Raw genomic sequence first — 18588 nt, forward strand, 5'->3', positions numbered from 1 at the left:
AGTTGTTCGACATTCTTTTACTTGGGCATGTGATGCAGCCACATGTGTGGTACAGTACTACAGCTGCCTTAGAAATCCATCTTGTTGCAGAATGAAGAACATTTGTTAAGAAAACAACATAAGAATTGATTTACTGGGCTAGAGCCAGGCATGATCTATCCAGTATTGTGTCTTTGACAGGGATGACTAGCACATGGTTATCCTCTATGTCACTATCTACAAAGGTTAAGGATGCTGCCCCAAGTAACGTGAGCCAGTTGGAAGAAATTAGCTCATTTTGTACATTTTCAGCTTAAATAATATCTTAATTGCACTATTAATGTTAAGTAAATCCAGGCAAATTCTGGTGAGTTGTTATATTTTTGTTTTGTTTTTGTAAAGAAGATAAAATTTACTTTTGAATAAACAATTGTGTACTGGGTGCCTCAAACCAAATTACTTTTATACTCTTCAGCTGTTCAGAATTAGAAACAATTTTTTAAACTCTGTAGCTAAATCTTTCACAGATACTTTCAAACTTATTCCCATGCTATTGAAAAATAGATTTCTCCACTATGGAATTTAACCTTTTTGTTTCTCAGGCAACCGATATGGAAATTTCTCTTAATACTGTTAGTACAATGAAAAAAACTCTTTTTTTCAAAAGAGAAAAATCAGAAGTGGTTTAACTAAGGCTAGGACCTTTTTATTGTTTTGTTTTTCACTTAATTGTACTTATTGTGAGGGATTCTTTTTTTAACATAGAAAAATACTGATTTTGTCCATTTGATTATATATTTGATCCTGCCCGTTGATTGGGGGCATAGTTAATCAAGTTGTGGTATGATGAATGTAATGGAATATGACCATGCCGTAAGAAAAACTGATGATGATAAAAATGATGAATACAGAGGAACATAGGAAGGCTTATATTACCTCATGCAAAGTGAAATAAGTAAGACCAGGAAAATAACATACCCAATGACTACAACAATGTAAATAGAAAGAACAGCAAAATAATAGAATGAGTACTGTGAAATGATCAAACCTGACTCTAAAGAAGTGATACGAGAAGCCATTTCTCTCCTTTTTTTTGTAGGAATGGAGGACTATCGTAGAACAATTGAAAACAATGTTAGATTTTTTTAAAGTGAAGCTCCCATTTTTAAAAATAAAACATGGCTATCTGAGAGGAGAAAAAGGAGAAAAGGGGAGAGGGTAGAAGGCTATACTGGGAAATGCAATAAAAATTATTTTTTAAAAAAAGAATGGAAAATCCAAAATGTATGATAATACATACCTGATTCTGTAACAAAAGAGACTGAAGGACTCATAGGTCCATAACCATAGGGATTTTTTGCTTGTACTTTAAAATAATATCTAAAATACAAAGAAATTTATTTTACTTTATTGGCTAAGCAATATTTACAATCTAAACATACAAAACACATATTAAAGATAGGAGTTACTTGCCAATGATAAATACTACTGAAAACAATTTGTTTGAAAACAATTTTGAGAGAATCACAACAAACAATTTTGAAAAATAATACAGCTAACACATATTCCAACATAAATGTGTCTAATTGTTACAAATGTCATTATTGTTAATGAAGGAAGAAAAACAGACAAGTATATTAAGCTTTAAAATCTATGGATGCTATGATTATTTGGAGAGAGTACATTATTTCCAGAGCCAGATGTTGCATGAGTTACTTAAGATATATATATATATATATATATATATATTTTCTGAGTTGAGTTGGCTTTCTCAAGTCAAAATTCTTAACTACAACCCTTCCATGAGCAAATTTTGACTTGCACTCAACAGTGGTTGAGTTCTGCAGTTAAAGAAATACATGAAGAATCTGGAGAGGGTTAGAAGAGAGATATAAAATGATTAAAAGATGTGGAAAAAGAAGGCCTATGATGGATGTGCACCAGGGTTGGAACAAGGCATTTGTATGTCCCTCTCCCTGCTCTGAACCTCACCATTTAAAAATTGTATCCTATTTCAACCCAATAAGCATTTATGAAGTGTCTGCTATGTTGCCACAGAAATTCAGCCTTTACTGTAACACTTAACTTATTAAAAATAAATACCCATGTGCCACAGAGAGTAGAATTTTTTAGTATTAAAAATAGGTGTAATTGTAAACTAATGTTCCCAGTTGTATCTTCACATGTATAGTGCCCTAAGCAACTGTCTATATCTTGTCTATCCCTTAGTTCCAACTTTGATAAGCATGAAGAGCATAAGGGCAACTTAGTAATATAAGCAAATATGTGAGCAGCTATTTAAAGGATAAAGATAAGTAGAAGTTTGCTTTAACCATGGGCAGAAATAGAGGACATAGCCAAAATACTGTAATGGGAAGTTTACATTGGATATGAAAAGGTTGCCACGCACTGGAATATTTTACTGAGGGAGAAAGAATAATTAATTTCTCTGGTCGTGTCAAGAAGAAAATGAAGACAACATGGTATACAGTTGGGGGGCATTGGGTGGAAGACTGACAATAGCCTGAAAGCCAAGCAAACTGTGTCTAGTTCTGACTCAGTCATTAACTAACTGTGTGTCACTTTTTCCCAGACTTCAGTCATCTTTAATATAGAGGGGCTAAGTGGTATCATCTCTAAATTTCCTTAGTGCTAAGATTCAGCAAGTCCATGTGACTGGTCAAATTAGCCGCTTTCCTCAGGAGTGATTTGTACGGAAGGGGTAGAAAGACAAGAGAAACACTCTGGCTACTTGTCTGGAAAACTTGTCCTGAATTAAAACACTTTTCAGGGATGTCTATATTGTAGGGGGTGGGGGTGTGGGGTGGACATGCTCCCATAGTCTTCTTGACTTCCTCTAAAGGACTAAGGGAAAGGGCTAATTCAGTTGCAGAAATGTAACAGGCATACAATATCTAAGTTAATCTGATTTACATTTACTTTCTCATTTAATGCTCTCATAACTAGCCAAATCTTAAATTAGAGGCTAAGCAGAGAAAGAATAATTTCTGTCAATTTGTTTCAGCCTTAATTTTACTTAGCAGAAATACTGGGAGAGGTAAATCTACCTTCCTCCAACCCACACACTTTCCTTTCTATTTCTCTGAGAGTCACACCCATCATGGACAATTTTCAAGGAAATACCACTGTAGAAATTGTACCTCCCTAGGACCAAAGCAAGCAATACTTATTCATTCTATCTCCTTCTCAGTTCTCAACATTTGGGTGCACTCTTTTGCCCTGCTAAAATTAAATGTGCCCAGTACATTTTCTGGACACTCCTCTGCAAATCTTCCTTGACATGCCAGAGATTTCTTTGTGTTTTATTATATATATATATACATATATATATGTATATATATATACACACATATATACATATATATGCACATATATATGTATATATACACACAGATATACACACCTCTATTTGTGTATATATATGTACATATATATAATGATTTTTTAATGTTATAATTGCTTTATAAATTAGCCTGGTTATCAATAAAAATAAATTTAATTTTAAGAATTCATGCTATCACCGTTATAAACTATTTAAATTTCTTTTCATAAAAACTATTATATATCATTTGAATCATATCTTAATTTCTCCCATTAAAGCTGATATAAAAAGAAAGGTTTTAACTCAGAAATGATTCAATTCATATGATCCATTTGTTAGGCAGGACTAGGGTGAGAAATTCACAAAAGTTGGCTCTCTGAGTGGAACTAACATTACAACAATATTTGGAGGCCACTGGGAGGATGGCTGGCTGGCTTGAAAGTCTGAGAGTGTATGGCCTAACTTTCTGGAACCTGAAAGGAGGACGAGCTATCCCAAGAAAGGAGATATGGAAAAGGCCTCGAGAAATCAACATAGTTTGGGGATCATATTCAGATTTGGACTTTAGAGTATACTTTTTGAGCCACCTCGTAGGAAAGAGGCTGGTCAGCCAAGAAGATTAGGAATCTACTCTTTCATGTAATAGAATATATCACATTCTTGGAAATACTAGGATTTTTGTTTTGTTTTGGTTTTTGGTCTGGAGCTGTAATATGATGTTGGGAACCTTCACTTTGGAAACTGTACACATGTGAACCAACAACTCATGCATACTTAAAGTCTAAAAGAGTTGTCCAGGGCTTTCAAAGGATGCTTAAGTGACTTGCGCACGGTCACATGTAACAAATGTCAGAGAAAAGAATTAAATTTGGATTTTCTTGATTCCAAGATCAGCCTCTATGCTTGCTTCCTCTTGGATTAAAACAACAACAACATAGCTAGAAACATCACATAGCAATAATAACCCACTTTACCTTTGTTCTTCTATTTCTACTTTTGCACTCTGCTGGCATTCCAGACCCTAAATCCTCACTAGCAAACAGGCCATTTGTGAGAATTTGGGAGGGGGCTGGGCCCCAAATGGTGGAAAGGCATTAAAGATACCCAAGCCTTTACCATTCTGAAAAGCTCGCAGGACAGCCTATTTCTGGCTTTCACCAGAGAATTGTATAGGCCTCATCATATTTCAAAATGATATGGGATGGCTTTCTTCACCTTCTAACTAAACTGCCATCTTGTAAAACACCATAGGAACTGCGGTCATGTTTGATTTCCACGGTATAACCACCAAACTAGTATATACTCTCATTTTGGTTAGCTAACGAATCTAAGCCTAGATTTCAATTAACTCTTTGTTATTGTTGTTCAGTCATTTCAATTGTGTCTGACTCTTTGTGAGCCCACTTGGGGTTTTCTTGGCAAAGATACTGGAATGGTTTGCTATTTCCTTCTCCATCTCATTTTACAGATGAGGAAACTGAGGCAAACAGTGACTTGCCCAGGGTCACACAGCTAGTAAGCGTCTGAGGCCACATTTGAACTCAGAAAGGTTGGTCTTCCTGACTCCAGGCCCTGCATTCTATGCATAACGCCATCTAGATGCCATAATTAACTCTAGGACAAACCAAAAATCAAACTTGAAACTGGTAAATAAAAAGAAAATCAGATCATATGTATTTAGACAACAGAAATAGTTCTGTAACCAAGTCATAATTCTGTATAGTTGAGGACCACTATGTCTATCCCTACCCGTGCACTACAAAGATTTTTTAATTTCGCTATGGTTAAACAGAGAGAAAAGAAAAGCCTGTTTGACAGTGCAATTGTTCTCCCTTCAAAACTCTCAATAAAGTCATTCACATCTCATTTAAGAAAGGTCTTTTATTCACTTAAGGAGAAACATACACATGCACAATTGAGAACACATGGATTTCCTAGGTTTGGATCATCCAAGCAGTTTGTATTTTCCAAATTATGCTTACTTTATTCAATGGTTATGGAGTTATTTAAGGCAAAAATATGCAGTCAGTTTGAGCTGTGGATTTGGCATATACAAAAGATAACAGTCCATGTTAACTTAGTTTTTTTAATTTTTAAAAAATAAGAAACCTACATAAATATACACAGAGGCTGTTAAAGATATCTCTGCTGAATAGTTTCTTTACAAAGCTGATATTGGATGTGGAGTTTTAAAGAAATGACTTTAAAACCCAGAGCTAACAATCACTTAGACCGAGTGGAAGGAGATTGATGCTATGTAACTAAGGATATGTGAAAAGAGATGACTAATATTTTAAAGTAAACCACTCCAACTTCTTTTTTTATATTGTCTTGCCATTGAAACCCAGTTATTACTCAAGATAAACCTTTCCCTTGCACCCCATGTTTCTAGCCTACCACAAAGCTCACATATTCCAGATACAAATTAAGCAACTATGTATTTCATTTCTGATTTTGCCTAACATGGCAACATAAATTTAGGATGTTGAGATGCAAAGCCACGTGGAATGATGCAAAAGTGTTATTCCTATTTTTAAAACCATGCGCCATACTTTCTTCTATCAAATAAAGCAAATATTTCATATTTCATCAAGTTCTCAACCACATGCTTACTCTCTGCCTCTCCCCTGCAACAGAGATATTAATGATTTGTCTTCCAGTATGAATCTATAGGATATTCCGCTTAATACCCTAAAGGGTAAAAAATCTTCATCTTTTGAGGATGTATTTGATTTTTGGGAAAAGCCAAAAACAATTTGGAACAAAATATGTGACAATATTTAAGGTCAAAAGGAGGTGTTACTAAAAAAATAATAAGGGAGATAATGAGGTGTTTTGCTGCCCAAAATATATATAAAGAAATGGATTTTGCTGTAGCCATACCTACATAATAAAGGTTGGAATGAGGGCCAAGTGGGTCAAGCTAACAAGCTTGCCTCCTTTGCTTACCTTTTGTTGTGACTCAAATTCATTTGTGTGTAAAGCCGGAGAGGATCTTGGGAATTTCTAACTCAAAGTCAGATAGCTGTCAGCAATGAAGTACTCAGATATCAGACTTAGAAACAGGACTTAAAAGAAAAGATTTATTTGGACTGGAGGCACTCTGGATTTGGTTTGCTAGGAGTGATGGTTCATAGCCTCTGTCTATAACTAAAGAACTATTAGCCCACCTTTATCAAGGAGAGATTTTCTATTCATCATATCCTGGAGCTAAGATAGATGGCAAGTGGACCTCAATTGAAGGTCATGTGCTGGTAGCAGGGAACAAGGCCCAAGAACAACCACAATTTTAGTGGAGTAACAAGCTCAATGGACTAACATTTGTGGTGGGAGGATTGAGAAGAGAGGAGAGAGAGAGAGAGAGAGAGAGAGAGAGAGAGAGAGAAGGAAAGAAATAGAGAAGAGGAAATAGAGGCAGAGAACAAGAGCATACAATAAAGACAACAACCAGTGGGTAGAAGCAGAGAATTCACTCTCCTTTGCATCTGCTACCCTGTCTGATTTCAATACCATAGAACAAGCTGCCCTGACCAGGACAAGCAACTAGATGGCACAGTTGATAGAGCACTGGGTCTGGAATCAGAAAGACTCATCCTTCTGAGTCCAAATCTGGCCTCAGACACTTACTAATTATATGACCCTGGACGAGTCACTTAACCCCGTTTGCCTCAGTTTCCAACTTAGTAAAATGAGTTGGAGAAGGAAACAGTGAACCACTCCAGTATCTTTGCCAAGAAAATCCCAAATGGAGTCACAAAGAGTCAGCCATGACTGAAAAGACTGAACAACAACAACGACCCAGGATAAGCTCATCACTTCCAAATTCACCACCATGCCGCTAACTTAAGTCCTAACTGACACACCTCTCCCAGCCTCCTTTCCCCTCTGATTGGAGGTCTGGAGTACAGAGTACCACACTTCTCCCAATGCTTTCCTTAACAGAGGCTAGAAGCTGGACTTTCTTGACTTAGTCCACTTTGCATCTGCTGCCCTGCTTGGTTTCAGCTCCACAAAACAAGATACCTCCACACATGTACCTTATGGTAATGTGTCCCCTGCCTTTTGCATGTTATTTCTTCCTTTAGACTGTAAGCTTTTTGAGGACAGGGTCTATCTTTCTTTTTATTAATTGTATGCCCAGAATTTAGTACAGTGCCTGGCACACAGTAGGTGCTTAAGGAAGTTTATTGGATTGGATTTGTGGGAGAGTATCCTCCAGGTTTATAGGAGGAATGTTACATTGCTACTTTTCTTACTATATTGCTTCATTAAACGCCTTTGCTTTGAACTAATTGTGTCTTCTGACTGGCTAGTAAAAGTAAACTTATTGTTGAGGGTTCATGAGCTGAGATTTTGACTGGACACTGACTCCTAGGGTACCCTGAATGTGATTTAGCTTTTCAGGGGCCCCATATGTGATAGGGACTTTCCCAGACATTAAAATACAAGACTAATGGTGCACATATGCGTGTCTTTATGAAGATACTTTGAAAGTAATTCTAAAATCATTTTGAATAAAGTCAGGAAAGTATGTTTATGGTTTCCCAAGGTGACAACTTAAATGATAATGTTTATTTGGATATATAAATTCTGGTTGGTTTGTTTAAAAAAAAATTCTCATTATAGTTATATCCTTCATAATGCTCGAATTTCCTATTTTGTCCCAATTATTTTGAGGGTATATTTGGATAAGCATGCTTTAGATGATCCTAAGTTATCATTTTTTAATGTAAGTCAGCTGAGACACATCAACTGCATGAGGCTGACTTGAAAAATCTACCTTCTTCCAACAATACTTCAGCAAATAAGTATCTTCTTTGCTGCTGCTGCTGCTGCTGCCCTTCAGACTCTGTTATTATCACATGGCTCCCTACCTACCTAGAAAATCAGTTAACACTCCTGTTCCTGCCCCTTTGTCATGTTCCTCCCATATAGTAATATATATTCCCTTCTAAGTGTGAAAGGCCCTGTCTTGGAGTTAGTAAATGCGCTAATTCTCATTCATCTTCCTCACTACACTGCTACACTACACTGCTCACTACACAACTTCCTGACGGGATTTCTGTTCTAGACACCCCACCTGTCCCTCCGAATGCAGCTGTAGTCAATCAGTGAACACATTTCACTTTTTGAGGGGGAAAGTTTTGAACAACTGTTGGCAGAAAGGTACGAAATAAAGTGTTTCTCTCCAGTTTAGTCTAAGATGACATGACAATTTGTTAATGTCAGAATGATAATTCTACCATTTGCAAAGTCCAAGACTTGAAAGACATACCTAAAACTTCCAGATACATGGGAAAGGATTCAATTTTTGCATTACAAAAAGTGGAAAGCATACTTAACTTGGAGTCACAAGTAATTGTTGCTCAGTCTTTGTGACCCCATTTGCTTTTCTTGGAAGATACTAGAGTGGTTTGACATTTTCTTGTCCAGCTCATTTTACAGATGAGAAAACTGAGGCAAACAGGGTTATGTGACTTGCCCAGGTTCACACAGTTAATAAGTGTCTGAGACCAGAAGGTGAGTCTTCTTGACCCCAGGTCTGGCACTCTATCTACTATGCTACCTAGCTGCCCCAAAAGTTGCAAGAGCTGAGTTCAAATTCAAGCTTTGCTATTTATCAACTGTTACACTGAGCAAATAACTTATTCTACTTTGCCCTCAGTTTCCTCATCTGTAAAAAGTTGGACTGCATGACTTCTGAGGTCCCTTCTAGCTCTTACTCTATTATACTATGATCTTATAAATCAGAGAAAAACCAAAATTTGAATGTCAATTGTTCAAAATATACGGAAAATGGCTTCTTTAGTGAGTTCATTTTTTTGAATGATGGTGGGTTTTAGCTGCCCAATACCACTCTAATTTCATGGGTATTCTAAAAACAATCCATTCCTTCCTTTTTAACCCACTGAATTCAATTGATAGTAATTATTTAGTCCACATTTGGAAAATTAAGTTTGAAAATAGAAATAAAATAACAGCGTTAGCTTCAGTTTCTATTTAAATGTATGGTATTTTGCTCCTAAACTTAAAAGAATCTTTATGTAATGCTTGTGACATTAGTATGATGATATCCAACAATGCAAACTGCGTCACCTAACTCTTCGTATTGCGTGACCAGCACTGTCATACCTTGTATTTGGTTTGAGGTTCTCAATAGGTAAATGAGTAACCCCCGAACTCTGGGTGGACCACTTGTTCCTGATGAAGTCTTCATAAGATGCACTATAAACCAAGTAACCTATGAAGAGAAAGAAGGAAAAACCCAATCAAACATGATGATGTCAATCATAGTCTGAGCCTTTACTAAGTGAAGCCAATGGGACAAGACCCTCCATCCAGCCATGAGGTGGTAGGTAAAGTGAGGCAGAAGTTTTGTTCTGTTTTGGTTTCAAGATGGTGGCTTTCTACAAAAATAATATTTTGTGACAGAGACATCGGAGGCATGTCTGGTACAGTGGAAAGAGTCTCTGGAGTCAGAGGATGACTTGTGTTCAAATCCTCACTATCCATATGTTTGTTTTTTTTAAAAAAATAAATTTTGACTGATGTTTTATTTCTTACATCATCATAGTTATTACCAGTATTCTTCCCCTAGACCTTCCCAAAGAGCCATCCCACATAACAAAGAATACTTCTCAAAGAGGAAAATAAATCAGCACAACTGACTGATGCATTGACTTCAAAAACATGTTCAATATGTAACACCTGTGAAGCTCTCATCTCCACAAAAGGATGGGCTGGGGGGCGGGGTGTCTTCTCATCTCTCCATTCAAGTCATGCTCAATCTTTATAATTTTGTTACATTCACTTTTGATTTTTTGGTATGTGGTGGTTCTTTCCATTTACATTGTTGCAGTTATATATTTTGCTCTGTTTACTTCACTCTGCATCAGTTCATGTGGATCTTCTGAGGTCACACAGCCAGGACTTGAACCCAGAGCTGTGCTCTTTCCCCTACATTTAATATATGCTCTTTACAGTTTGTTAGAGGCTTCTCTGATTCAGCCCAGATGACACTTACGAGGTCCTTTCCACTTTTAGAACCATAATCTGAAATGTCAACAGCAAAAACACTAGAGATGGTTTTAAATGGTTCGGTAGGTGCCATAATGCTGCTCCCTATTTCCCATCCTACAGCTTTCTAGCTCATCAGTCAGTCCAGAGTGAAGTGTCTAGTGCCCAAGCCTATATAAGTCCAGGAATTTATTTGGAAGTAAAAAAACAAAAATCAGGGACCTCAAAGCAGATGTGGGCCAGCAAACATTTAAGAATTCAAACTAGGTCCTACATCATTGCCCTTTGTATTAGAATCTCCGACCACTGATGAGTGACTATACTACAAATAGATGGAGATAAAAAACCCAGTCCACTGAAGGAATAAGAATAACCAGTGATAATAACTGGCATTTATTTGGTGCTTTAACGTTTAGAAAGTACTGCACATACATTATTCTCATCAAGCCTCATGAGAACCCCTTCTGAGGGAGGTGCAACAGGCACTATTATCCCCATTTTACTATAAAAAAAGTCTCTAAGTGAGTTACCCAGATAGAAAGTATAAGAATCAGGATTTAAACCCAGATCTTCCTCACTCCAAGACTCTGTCTACACCTTTAGACACATAAAGATATCCTTTGACTTAGGATTGCACTTTTTTCTCTGACTGTGGAAATCCCATAGTACCGATGACTTGCCCACCTAAGGGCCTCTGAGAAGGTATGAAGAACATATATTATGATGTAGGGGGTTCAAGTGCTAGCCGTGTGACATCAGGCAAATCTCTCCCCTTCCCAGACCTCGATTTTCTCATTTGTAAAATGAGGGAGTTGAACTAAATTGCCTTTAAAGGTTCCTTCCAGCTCTAACATTCTATGATTCTGATAGCCATCTACAGGACTTGAAATTGTTTTCTTTTCTTAATCATTGACTCACTCTGTCTTATTTGCTAACAAACTCCAAGAGAAATCCCAGTTAGTCTTGGAGCTTTCTCAAACCTCATGTCTTGTGTGACCCTGGGCAAGTCACTTAACCCCAATTGCCCTGCCTTCCCCCCTCCAAAAAAACCCCAAAACCTTAATGTCTCTATCTTTGGCAATGATTGAGAGACAGCATGTTATAGTGGAGGGGAAAACCCCATTCATTGGATTGGAATCAGAAGAGCTACCATTGATTACTGTCCCTCCTAATCACTAACTGTATGAACTTCATCAGTCAATTAACCTCTCTGAGTCTCAGTTTCCTCACCTGTAAAATGTAATTGGTTGGCCTAAATGATGTTGGAGGTTCTTTACAGATTAAAGTTCCATAATCTCAGGATTCTGTGACTTGTGTTTGAGTACCAGCTTGGTTCATTTTAGACATGAGGAACCTGCAGTCCATAGAGTTAAAAGGGCATTCCCAAAGCCACACAGTTAGTGACTATGCCAGGGTTAAAAATCAAATTTTATGTGTTATGCTTTTTCTATCATCAGAGAATCACAGAACCTAAGAGCTGAAAGATAGGCAAACTAGTAGATAATGTGCCTTACTAAGAATTCTTTCTACAATATCCCACAACCAGTGGTCAGACAGCCTTCATTGGAAGACCTTATAGTGAGGCAGAACCCGCCACATCTCAATGGAGCCCAACCCCCTGTTGGATAATTGTTATTTTCCTTACAAAGATGCTAAATCTGTCTTTCTGCAACTTTTACTCAGTGCTCTAAGTTCCACCATCTGGGGCCAAGTAAAACAATTCCAATCCCTATTCCATATCTTCAAATACTTGAAGACAGCCATCACGTCCTTCCCACCCTGCCAAGTCTTCTCTTCTCCAGGCCATATATCCCTGTGGGATTTAGACTCTCTACCCTGACTCAGCAGTCCTTAGAAAGTTTGGCCTTTTCTCAAGGATCACAAATCATGTTCTGTGGGCAAGTGTATAAACCCCAGAACAGAATTATTATCTTGGATCCTTCTGGAAATCTTCTTTTCTTTTTTGAGAGCTAAAATTGGAAATAAATAGCAAATTTTAAATTTTAAAATTTGAGAGGTTTTATCAATAGCACTAACACAAATGAAAAGATATCATTTTAATTTTCACTTGTCTTCCTTTCCCCATCACATACCCACATGCCAGGAAAGAACAAATTGTCCAGTCAGGAACTATCGAGAGAAAGGAATACCCAAGTGTCAATCCTCTTCTTAAAGAATTCATATGACAACCTCTCTAATGAGATAAATATAGTCCTAATAATTAAGCTAAGTACAGATAAAGCAAAGAAACAGCATTGTAGGACAAAATCACTAATGAATATTAATGAACAATTTTAAATTAAGTCCTAGCAAGAGGTTCTGTGAGTCAATTTATATTCACATTGAATTTTGGCCAACATTTCATGAACCAAAGAGAGAAACCCGTAGAGTAGCCAAGAAGCTTGAGGTCTTGAAGCATTTGTTCATAACAAACAATTGTAATAGAAGAAACTAAAAAAAAACCACTTCATACTGGTCCTCAAATGACTTAGGTATTAGACTAAGACATTTCTGATATTCCATTCCTATTATACAAGCCTTCTGCTTTCCTGCCTTCATTCATTCATTCAGAATCTGTTCCTGAGTACAGAGACCCAAGCAAGTTCCATTCAACCCACCTGTAACCACATCACCCTGAGTGGATTTGTCCCAATCAACAATAACGAAGGAGTGGCATCCTTCTACAGCCACCACTGTGATGTTTCGGGGAGCATGTTGAGGAGGTAAGTCATTCTTTGTCAGGTCACTGGGAATGATTTCATCCAAACTTTCCACTTGGAAGTGGTCCAGAGCTTCCGTCAAAGAACATGGAGCTAGTGGATCTTTATTTAGATAAGTCACATAAGGCGCTAGAATAAAAAAAAAAGATACACAGTTAGATGACTGAAGGACTTTGTCTGCCATAAACACAAGGAAGACAGTACGGCAAAGTGGATCAAGAGACCTTAGAATCAAGAAGATCTGGGTTCACGTCCTGCCTCTGATATCTACTGGCTGAGTGACCCTGAGCAATGACTTAAGCACTCAGTGCCCCAGGCAACTCTGAGATTATGAGGTGAAGAGAAGGAGCCAATCTACACTGATAAATGAAGCTTCTTACTAAAGCTCCCTGTATAAATGAAATCTCTGGTGTGGTCATCAAAAAAACAAAACAAAAATTCACTTAGGCACTGTCACACTGTTTTTGATCAATGTTCCATTCAGTCTGGTTGTTGTATTGTTAGTCCTTTGTTTTCAAAGAGGACCAGTAACATCATGGGGTTATGTCTTAACTTGCACATGGATTGGATTTGAATGAGGTAGAGTTGCACAAAGACATCAGCCTCACTCCTCCAGTCATCAGAAGTCCGGCGGCAAGACAAAAGCCAACATGGTTGACAATGGCCCAAGATACAGTGGATGAGTTTGGCCTTTCTAAATTAAGGTGTTTCTCAGGTCTCAGTCTGTCTGAGGCAATGCCCATTCAATGACTACGGGCGAGGTAAGAATTGAGACAAAATATGGCCTAATTTACTGTCACAAAAAATATCAATCTGTGAGGGGAAGACCCTCAAAGATTCTGGCCAGAACAGAATATTCCCTTCCTGAAGCCTCCTGTTCCCAGTCATTACACTCAAAATTTAAGGATAGAGCTTACATGTTTCTAATTATGCTTAATAATCTGTTATGGATCGATCATTGACCAATTTATCTAAAATCTTCATGCTAGTTTATCATTACCACAAAAGACCTGGTGGCTTCTACCAAACCTGACAGGTCTTTCTCAAAGATTTCTAAAGTAGTTAAGTAATGTTTTCCTTAATCACCTAGGCAGGCGTAACCATTTCAATATTTAAAAACAAGTGCGGGACTAGGCCAAAATATTTTTGCCATTTCTCACATAGTCGGTTCTGTCCTGAATTTGAAAAAGAAATGAGTCAAACAAGACTGTCACTTATTTATTCATTGTTTTCCCTGCCAAGTTCATTCCTAAGAATGCCTTGGAAGACAGCATTGTGTAGGGCAAAGAACGCTCCATTTCTTCATCAGATGACATAGGTTAAAAATGACGAGGTTGGATGAGGTCCCTTTTAGCTCTAGGCCTATGAATTTACAATTACATTAATTACAAATTAATTTCTTTCATCTCTTTGGAGCTGGATTCCCTCCCTCGATGCAAATTTCCTCCACTGAATGGCATTTATACTTTCCTGACTCCATTTTCAATTATTTTCTATTGTCCAGTTTTTGAAGCAAACACAACTCATAAATCCAATTAGGAACGTTCTTGGAGTTAATTCTATCCTGAAAATATATAGGCAAAAGAGTCTTTTAGTCTTTTAGACTTCAGTGAGCCAGATAATAGTTCTCAGTGGATTTTGATTTTTGTTGTGAAAGTTTAGGGAGAAAAGGAAGTTTTTTTTTTTTTTTTAGTAAATCTGGTGGGGCTGGAACAATGATGAGAAAAATATTACAATTTTGCCTCAGGAACGTTAAGTCAAATTAAGATTCTTGCTATTCAAGGAAGTGTGGTTTTGATCTGCAATAACAGAGTCTTGGATGGCCAGGGCTGTCCTCAGTTCACCACAGAACACTGGTTTTGGAGACAGAAAAGCATGATCTTAGCTAAGCTGTTCACTTCTCTGTCCTTAGTAATATATGAACTAAAATAAAGAAGTTAGTTAGTAACTAGTTCATTAAGGGAAATTTGAGCCATGATGACTGGTAGCAGCAACAAATCACATTACCACAGGAAGTATGAACTTCCTATTTAAGGGTTGCTGTTTTTTCCTCTCCAAAGAGAGGTTCTAATTTTTGAGTCTCTTAATTAAGAGATGGAGAATTAATGAGGAATATCACGATGTAGTGGAAAAAGCTATGACTCTGACGTCGTTCAACTTCAGTTTGGTGATGTTTATCAACCGTGTGACTTTGGGCAGGTGACAATCTCCTCAGAGTGCTGCCGGGGTAACTTCTAGCTTTAAATTTATAATCCTATGAATTTATAAACTCAAAGATTTTGCACTGCTCTTCTCAATTAATAACTACTAGTGACTCCATCCGGAAAATAGCAGTAAATGCAGTAGAAGACATAGTTAGGTAGTGCGTGGGGATAGATTGTCAAATTTTTGGAGTCGCAAAGACCTGAGTTCACATCCAGCCTCAGGCACCTGCCAACGTGAAAACTTGTTGCTGATCAGTCATTTCAGTCAAGGCTGACTCTTTGTGACCCCATTTAGTGTTTTCTTGGCAGAGATACTGGAGTGGTTTGGCATTTCCTTCTCCAGGTCATTTTACAGATGAGGAAACTGAGGCAAACAGGGTCACACAGCTAGTAAGTGCCTGAGCTCAGGGAGATGAGTTTTCCTGGCTCTAGGCCCAGCACTCTAACCACTGTACCACCCAGCTGCCCCAGATTTCTTCTCTGTAAAATAAAGATATTAACAGCACTTACCTCACATGGTTGTTATGAGGAACAAACATGCTATCATGTAAAGTGCTTTGCAAATCTTAAAACACTAAATGCTATTATTACAAATGTTAAACTATTAAATATTTTAGGACATATTTCTAAAATAATATTTAGACAACCCTCAATGGAAAAAAATGTCATTTTTGGAAATGTTTGTCTTATTAAAGTTTGTTATATAAGAACTCTTAGAGTTGCTATTTTAGATCTGCTGTCTCAAGTGAGGGGGAATTAGGTTTGATTTTCAAAGCCAGTCATTTCTAAACTGCATTCTCTTCTCCTCTCACTTGTTTTTAGATTCTAGAGAGAGAGTTCATGGGCACCTGAGAAGAAATGAGTCACTTATTACAGCTGGGAAATGTTTGTCTGGGAGAACGCCCATCAAAGTGCACAGCTGTAGATAGGACAAGAAATCAGAGTTATGATCGGGACTTAAGGAACTAAATAGTGTAGCTTTAAAAAAAATCCACATGACCATACATATTCTATTAAAGAAAGCGAATTTACCAACAAATCGTTTCTTTCCAGCCAGATCAAATTCTTCCTCTGGAAAAGAACTGATTGACCCCTCTGGTGAGATGACCTTTGGCACAGCTATTGTAGTCGTTGAGGACTTGGTAGTGGTTGGAGGCAATGTGGTCTCAAATTCATAATCTGAAAAAGATATGACGGTTTTGTAATAGGGCAGTTGCCTAAAAAGGATTCTATATTTCTAACCTGGTAAACTGGCACTGTTTTTATTTATTTAAAAATTTTTAATCTACTTCAAAGCAATTTCTTTTCATCCAAAAAGTATACAGAATAGGAAATGAATAAAAGCAGTCATTCTTTACTACTTGTTCAAATGCAATTTGCTCCTCAACCTTTCTATAAAATAGTGTCTCGTTCCTTCTACTTCATTTCTTCCCATCCCCCACCCCTAACAATGCCCAATAAAAGAAACAAACCCATCTATCTGTATTACATAGAAACAGAGAAGGAGGTGCTGAGATTGTAGAGTAGCAGAGGGTTAAAGCAAGAAGGAACCTTCAAGATCATTTAATATTACAGCTGAGGAAATTGAGTTCACACAGCTAGCTAGCCAAAACTGGAACTAAAATCTCCAAGCCCCCGTTCCAATGCTCTTCTAGTTCATTTCACTAAATATGTCTCCCTTCTGTAGTCCGTGAAGGACCACAATGGAACATATGATTGCATTCTTTATGTGGCTTGCACAGTTCTTTAAAAGGAGAGGGGGAGTCATAATTTGTTGGTATTTAAAGATGACATTATGCTTAATTATCTGAGCTGCATGAAGATAGTTAAAAAGGTACTTAATGTTTTCATTGCTGCTAAAACATCTTTCTTTGCTTTCAAACATCTGTTTGAAACAATGTGTGTTTTTATTAGTCAAGTTTAGCCCAAAACAGCCAGAACCAGAGCCACTACATAAAATTTGATTACAACTAGGTTAAAAAAAGGGATGGTACTCCTGAAGCATTTCATGTTTTGAGTCATGTTGCCATAAAAGTGAATCAATAGGCACGTGAAGGGCAAAGGAAGTTATAAGGGCTTCCTTGAGACACCCTTTCTGGACATTGGTAAAGGCCAATGGATACACATCCTGCTATGACTACAAGTTTATTATATGCACTGTTAAGACTTTTAAGTCTGCTTCTAATAAATACAACCTACATATCTTGTAAAGATGGAAACTCATAGCCATGTGCCCTGTGCTAATAATAGGATCTTCTGCCTGAAGATCAATAACATCCATAGTAGAAAAGACTTTATGAAAAATGATGAGGAGAGGAAGAAAAGGAAGAACGATGGAAAAAGTATTGCATGATTCAAAAAAGTCAACCACACAAAGCATTTCTACAAGTGGAGAGAGGGCAGACAGAACGACAAAGATATGAGTGAAATCACAAATGGAAGGCGAAAAGTTATCTCTGCTTCATAATTTCAAAAGGTTCTTTGATGGGAATTAACTTCACTCATATAAACCTTCAATCTGTTATTACCTTCATCATACACAACATAAGCTTCTTCTGTGGGTATTGCTGTATCTGTCTCCAACCCAGAGAAATCATCTGTTGGAAACAAAGGAAAAAAGTAGCCAAATGCTGACAACATTTATTCCTTCCATTTAGTCCTTCTCTCTCCCTTCAGAATTACATCTTGGTATGAAAGAATCCATTCACAACAATGACAAGGGGACTAAATTCCCACTTGCAGAGAAGGATTCAGAGTTCTTTCAGACACTACACTAGAAAAGAGAGCAGCGTTACAAGTATTGGTTCTCAAGCTCTCTATCTTTTATGCCAAGAAGGATGCAAATAAAATCTCTACCTGGGCTCAAGGGAAAAGAAAACCTTCCCATTCCTTCCCTTCTGATTCTCCAATGTTGCTAAGCCATACTTGGCCTCCCCTAGAGAGCCTTTCAGCATCGTCAGAGCTATTCCCAAGCCCCCGCCCCCGCCTCTTTGTGGTAGCTGACAAAAATTCCTCCTGTTGTCCAATTATTAGGGTATAAAAGTGTAAGCCTGGATTGACTAGAACTAAGGTACTGTTGATGCCCAAATAAACCCTGACTATACATTATGAATATCCTGTTAAAATGTGGAACATCTGGATGTTTTATTGCGAAAATCTTTGACCACTATTTGACAGTCTCCATGAGTGTGCCAGGACTGCTGTTGAGCTGAGGTGATCCTCTGAGCCTCTTGATGAGTCCAGCCAGTGCTGAGAAGCAAGAAGCCTGAATCATTCACCCTGTGGACAGGATGGTTGGTCCCTTCATCTAAACTATCACACACAA

General features: G+C 37.5%; 1 protein-coding gene across 1 annotated transcript in view; it reads right to left on the reverse strand.

Moving 5' to 3' along the window:
• FNDC1 (fibronectin type III domain containing 1) overlaps window positions 1-18588 on the reverse strand; it is a 104862-nt gene that overhangs the window by 7003 nt on the left and 79271 nt on the right. Inside the window, exons 15-19 of the mRNA XM_036768219.1 lie at window positions 17792-17860; window positions 16296-16442; window positions 12958-13188; window positions 9455-9563; window positions 1280-1359 (exon numbers count right to left, since the gene is read on the reverse strand). Of these exons, the coding sequence (XP_036624114.1) occupies window positions 1280-1359; window positions 9455-9563; window positions 12958-13188; window positions 16296-16442; window positions 17792-17860 (636 nt within the window). The remainder of the gene's footprint in view (window positions 1-1279; window positions 1360-9454; window positions 9564-12957; window positions 13189-16295; window positions 16443-17791; window positions 17861-18588) is intronic.

The sequence above is a fragment of the Trichosurus vulpecula genome, chromosome 7, assembly GCF_011100635.1.
Source record: "Trichosurus vulpecula isolate mTriVul1 chromosome 7, mTriVul1.pri, whole genome shotgun sequence".
Classification (NCBI taxonomy): domain Eukaryota; kingdom Metazoa; phylum Chordata; class Mammalia; order Diprotodontia; family Phalangeridae; genus Trichosurus; species Trichosurus vulpecula.